General features: G+C 64.0%; 2 protein-coding genes across 2 annotated transcripts in view; both read right to left on the bottom strand.

Annotated features, from left to right (window-relative positions):
• Positions 1–244, bottom strand: part of NKPD1 (NTPase, KAP family P-loop domain containing 1) — a 6,821-nt gene extending 6,577 nt beyond the window's left edge. The window contains exon 1 of the mRNA XM_015561200.1: positions 145–244. Coding sequence (XP_015416686.1) covers positions 145–244 — 100 coding nt within the window. The remainder of the gene's footprint in view (positions 1–144) is intronic.
• Positions 245–2,963: 2,719 nt separating this feature from the next.
• The window catches only part of TRAPPC6A (trafficking protein particle complex 6A), a 12,094-nt gene continuing 9,657 nt past the window's right edge, over positions 2,964–5,400 (bottom strand). The window contains exons 2-6 of the mRNA XM_006759534.2: positions 5,302–5,369; positions 5,036–5,153; positions 4,260–4,343; positions 3,978–4,071; positions 2,964–3,282 (exon numbers count right to left, since the gene is read on the bottom strand). Of these exons, the coding sequence (XP_006759597.1) occupies positions 3,251–3,282; positions 3,978–4,071; positions 4,260–4,343; positions 5,036–5,153; positions 5,302–5,369 (396 nt within the window). The 3' untranslated portion in view covers positions 2,964–3,250. The remainder of the gene's footprint in view (positions 3,283–3,977; positions 4,072–4,259; positions 4,344–5,035; positions 5,154–5,301; positions 5,370–5,400) is intronic.

The raw sequence follows: 5,400 nt of genomic DNA, 5'->3' as shown, positions 1-5,400 counted from the left end.
TGGGCCCCCCCCCCCCCCGTGGCCCCATCTCCGGGGAGTGTGGTGACTTCCCTTCTGGGGCCTGAGCTTCTGCCCCACCATCCTCTTGGCAGCCCCCCACTCACACGTCTCCCTGCCAGGACCCCCCCCAAACTGTACCCCTACCTTTTTGGTGCCCCAACTCTGGGTCCAAGAAGTAGCTCTCGGTAGGGCTCCGGGGGGGCAGGGTGCCCTTGGTGAAGTGGACGGTGTAGTGCTGGTGCATGGCGGCCGGCTGTCCAGCCCCTGGCACCAGCAGCAGGAGCCCACGTCCAGGAAGCCACGAGACCTGGACAGGAGAGACCCCAGCCCGGTGTTGGCTCCCAGGTCCAGGTGGGGCAGGGGTGCTCTTCAGGGAGAGAGAGGCCAGGTCCAGGAGGGAGGTCGGGGTTGAGGGGACCTGGGGCTAATATGGGGTGGGTGAGATTTTTAAGGGTTCACTGGTTGGGTGTTTGGCACCCATGGGAGTTTTCAGGAGGCCGGGGCGCTGAGCAGAGGTGGGCTGGGGAAGCGGGAGCTGGTGGGTGGCACTGGGCACGGTGGGCACGCGCTGTGGGAAGCCAGGCTGGCGCTGTTTGAAGGCCACAGGGGACCCAGTGTGCTGAGGGCTGGGGGCAGGGAGCATCCAATGGCCGAGTCTCAGGGCTGGGTCCATGTGGAGACTGAATGGGCAGCTGGAGGGGACAGTTCTGGGAGAGCAGAAAGCAGGGGGTTCCGTTTAGAGAGAGGCTCAGCAAGCTCGGGGTGAGCTGGGTGCCCTGGGTTTAAAATGTGAGGCACCGAAAACAGAAGGGAGGGAGGGATACTGTTGGGGGGAGAGGGTGGCAGGGCGGGTGAAGTGGTGAGAAACAGGAGTGGTGAGAGTTGGGGCTCAGTGAGGGTTGGGGGCCAGGCATGTGGCCCCTGCCCACTACCCCCCAGCTTGGGGTCTCCGTACCTGATTGCTGCCTGGGTCTTGAGGCCTCAGCTCCCCCGCCGCCGCCAGGGCAGGCCCAACTGGTGAGAGGCCCGGGAGCCAGGAGCTGAGCTGCCTGACGGACCGGACCGGTTTGCCTGCCCAGTCCCCTCCCCTTTCCCTCAGCTTGCCAGGGGCCCTCTGCTCTCCAGGCCCGGGGGGCCTGCCCCTGCACAGTACCTGAGCTCACGGATGGAGGTGACTGGTCTCCGTGCTGCCCGGGTGGGACCTGCCAAAGGGCCTATGGCGGCCAGGCTCCCGGCACTTCTGCTGTGAGAGGGAAGGCTGGGGCAGGGACTGAGCCCAGGCCAGGACGCAATCCCGGGTCCAGATGCCAGGTCCTCCAGGGCCCAGCTGTGTGATCTCGGGCAGGTGACTTCACCTCTCTGAGCCTGGGCTTCCTCATTGCTGAGTGGGCCAGTGTCCGTGCCCACTTCTTGTGGTTGTCAGGGAGTCCACTGAGCAGAGCGTGGGATGTAGCAATGACAGCAGCTAACATGCGGGGACATACTGACCCATTTACCAGGCTGCTGTGAATGCCTCTCATGTAATGACGACACACGCTGTGCAGCCACCGGGGCCTCACATGGCGGACATGCCTCTCGCACACTAGCCCCGTTCTCCCTCATCGGGCCCCAGACCTGATGAGGGAGCAGTGGTTTGTGTTCAGGATCTGCCTCCTGATAGGTGGGGTCCCTTTAAGACAGGGTTGCAGAGGTGAGGGCGGGGCCGGGGCCGGGGCCGGACAAGAGGAGCCTGATACCATGGGTGCCCCTCTGCTCTCCAGGGTCCTGCTCCCTACACCACCAGTGGCTGCCCGGGGAGATGGGTGAGCCGATGAGGCAACCACAAACAGTACCCAGGACAGAGGGGCTTGGGATAGAGGACGCCTGTGCCCTGCTGCCCCTCCTCCCCCAGGCCTTCAAGTCGCTTCTCCAGGGCGGGCTCCCCGTCCTCCAAGTCTGGACTCGGTCCCGATAGGGGGTGAGTCTGTGGGGGAGCCTCCAGGGTGGGCCCCTGAGCTTCTCAGAGGAGCTGGCGGCCCGCACACAAGGTTTAGCTGAGTAATTGTGATTCACCCAGGAGCATCTGTCCGGCTCTATGCTGGGCAGGGCCGCCACAGGCAGAGGGATCAGGGAATAAGTAAACACCCAGGATTCCACCAGGAAGGGCGGTGGGTGGCAGCTCCAAGAGGCTGAGTGGCTACTGGACACCCACGAGGGAATAGGAGTTTGGAGGTGGCAGAGGGCTGGGCAGCCCGGGAAGGGAATGGCATGTGCAAAGGCAGAGGCAGGCCAGGGAATGCAGCACTCCCCTCAGCGTGTGGCCTGGGGGGATGGGGGGGGCAGGGCCCAGGGCCTGTACTGAACTCTACAGGGCGCAGGGCCTTGTTTTAAACCCATCTGGGTCTCACCCGGCTGTGGTTGGCAGCTCTGAGGTGGAGGGACTTGCCCACATTGGGCAGCAGGTGGCAGAGCCCGAGTGTTCCAGGCACATGATGCTGCCCATGTTATGGAGGTAAGTGGGGGAGGACGGGGCAGAGGCCACTGTCCTGGGTATGACTCGTGTCTGCCAGGCATGTGAAGTGTGTACAGTGTGCGTGTGTGTGTGCGTGTGTCTGTGTGTGTCGGGGGAATCAGGTGTCTGGCCCGCTCCCCACTTGCATCCATTCCCACTCTCGGCCACCTGCACCCCTGGCACCACTCCGCAGGGAGAGGTCCATGCTGTGGGCCCCACTGGGCAAAGGGAAGCCCCACACGTGTGGATGCTGGTGGGGTTGCCATGGCCAGGGCCACCCTCCCATAACAGCTGCGCAAGCTCCAGGACTCAGGCCTGGGGGAGAATGGGGCCCCAGAAAGGGAGGTGATGAGGGGCAGGGAGCCAACACAGGGTGCTCTGCCCCCCTCCTGCCACAGGTCCTATGACACAGTCACTTTACAGACAACCCCATCCCCCTAGAGCTCAGAGAGTGACCCCCGTCGTCCACTCAAACTTGTCTCCACACCTGGAACCTTTATTGAGCATCTGCAGAGTGAGTGATGTGTCCAATGGGATCTCGCCACACCAGGCCCAATGGTGGCTGGGACCACCCTGCCCCGGGCTGCCCCCACCTCCTATGACATCCACTTCCCTATGACATCCACTTCTTGAGCACGTGTGATGCCCTGAAGTGGCTGGATCCCCTGCCGTGCTCATCACCCCCCGAGTCCGAGATTCCCCAGCAGCGGCCTGGGGTCCCGGGGCAGGGGCGGCTGTGGGACTCAGTGGGGCCAGGGCTCAGGGTCTCTGGATCACCACCTGGAACTTACCTGGAAGAGAAGGGCTGGCTTTAGCCTGAGGCAGGGACCTGAGGGGAGGCGGGAAGCATCCGAACCGCGCAGGCCCTGCACCAACAGTGCGTGGCCTCACTGTGCAAAGTGGGCGACACTCCCACCCGCCTGGCCTGCATCCCAGGGCGAAGTGTGACTGAGGCATGAAGGTCAAGCATGTAGGGAAGGGCCTGGCACAGGCTTTTATGGCATGTATTGCCCAGGCCCTAACCATGGATGGGCCCGGGAGCCCGGCAGAGGAAAAACACCTTGGGGAGGGAGGGTGGAGGATGGGTGCCGCTGCCCCAGCAGGAGGGGCTCCGGGGGGGTCAGAACGCCGTCACGCAGGCTGCAGGTCCCATGCTGCCTCTGGAGCCCCATCTGGATGACTTCTATGTCTACGCGGGTTTCCACGCCGGGAAGAACATCTGAGACCAGACCAGGCCATTCTGGGGGGGTTCTCTCTCTGGTCTGGCAAGTACCAGGAGGCAGGCTGGGGTACCTCAGGGGCCAGGGGCATGGATGGACCACACCCACTGTGTGGGTGCCTGGCATGTGACTTCAGCTCTTGGCGTCTCAAATTTCCCACCTAAACACTGTGCTCAGCGGCCTGGCCTATAGGAGTAGGGACAGGGGAGCTCGGAGCCCCTGCCACACTCAGAGATGGCAGGGGTCCCCCCACTCCCACGACTCACAGGCTGGCAGGGCTGCCACGGAGGCGGTGACCAGGCTCTTGATGCCCAGGGTGCTGAGGGTGCCGCGCAGCAGGCCGCAGGTGAAGGCCAGGAACTGGGGGCGGGGGGCACAGGTCACTGTGGGAAAAGGGGAGGCCTACACCCAGGGCCAGGGCAGGGACGGGCTTTGGGCTTCACAGTGGGGTCAACCCCTTGGCCTGGGGAGAGGCCTACCTTGGGGTGGGGGTGGGGGATGGGTAGGTAGGAGAAGTGAACTGGGGGTGTGTCCCAGCACCCCCCTACCTTGGGTGCTTCCTCCAGATACTGCAGGCCTGAGCCCATCCGGACGAGCAGGGGGAAGCTGCTGTCCTGTAGGACGTAGGTGCCCTGAGGACAGAGGAGAGGCTGTGGGCTCAGGCGGTGCCTGTGCATTTGCGTGGGGGGAGGGGAAGCCAGGGCTCTGGAGGATGCTCTCCTCAAAACCACTGTAGCCCTGGCCAGTGTGGCTCACTGGTTGAGCATCGTCCCCTGCACCGAAAGGTCAATTCAGGGCACATACCTAAACCCCAGCCCCGAGGTGATCGGGGCCCATGTGGGAGGCAACTGATTGATGTTTCTCTCTCTCTCTCTCCCTTCCCCTCTCTCTAAATATCAGTGAAAATATCCTCGGTGAGACTGAAAACAAAACAACACGGTAGTCATGGCCCATCCTTCAGACTGCAGAAGAGCCACAGGCTTCCGGGGCCCGGTCACCCAGGTGTGCTGGCCCTGCCCCTCTGGCCGTGTGACTTCTCCGGTTGTGGTGAGAAGCTACAGACCCGGCCTGAGAAGTGGCCAGCAGGGTGGACGACTAAGGGGAGCTCGGACCAGGTTAAGACAGGCAGTGTCATGTGAGGCAAGACTCCCAGCTCCAGGCCCCATCCTGGAGGCGCATGGAAACTGGCAAGAGCTTCCGCGCCCCATTGCAGCCTCCGAAAGAGGGTGGGGCTGCCCAGGGCTGAGCCCTGTCCCTGCCTCCTTGGCACAGGGTCCCCTTTAGGAGCTGCAGCCAGGAAGCCGGGCGCTGGGCGGGCGCTCACCTGGTGATTGGTGCGGAGGCTGTCCATCTGCTTTTGGAACACGGCCCCCCACAGGTCTTTGCACAGGAACTTGAGGACGTCCAGCTCCTCCCTGAAGGCCAGCATCTCCCGGGGCAGCCTGAGGGGCAGCGGCAGACACCGAGTCGGGCGGGGCCAGGGTTGGGGGCCCAGGGCGTGTGTGGGGCTGGGTTCCTGTGGGGAGCAAGGCAACCCGCCGCCTCGGGTCCGGCTGGGGAGGGGGGGACACAGGAGGGGCCGATGCTCACCTCTCCCCCAGGGCTTGGCCCACGCGGAAGCCCATCCCCTCCAGGACCAGCAGGCTCGTCTTCTGTCCCTAGAAGACCAAGGAGGAGAGGCCCAGGGGC

Source organism: Myotis davidii, unplaced genomic scaffold, assembly GCF_000327345.1.
Source record: "Myotis davidii unplaced genomic scaffold, ASM32734v1 scaffold796, whole genome shotgun sequence".
Classification (NCBI taxonomy): domain Eukaryota; kingdom Metazoa; phylum Chordata; class Mammalia; order Chiroptera; family Vespertilionidae; genus Myotis; species Myotis davidii.
The sequence above is the reverse complement of the archived record's forward strand: the minus strand, read 5'-3'. Positions and strand labels throughout refer to the sequence as shown.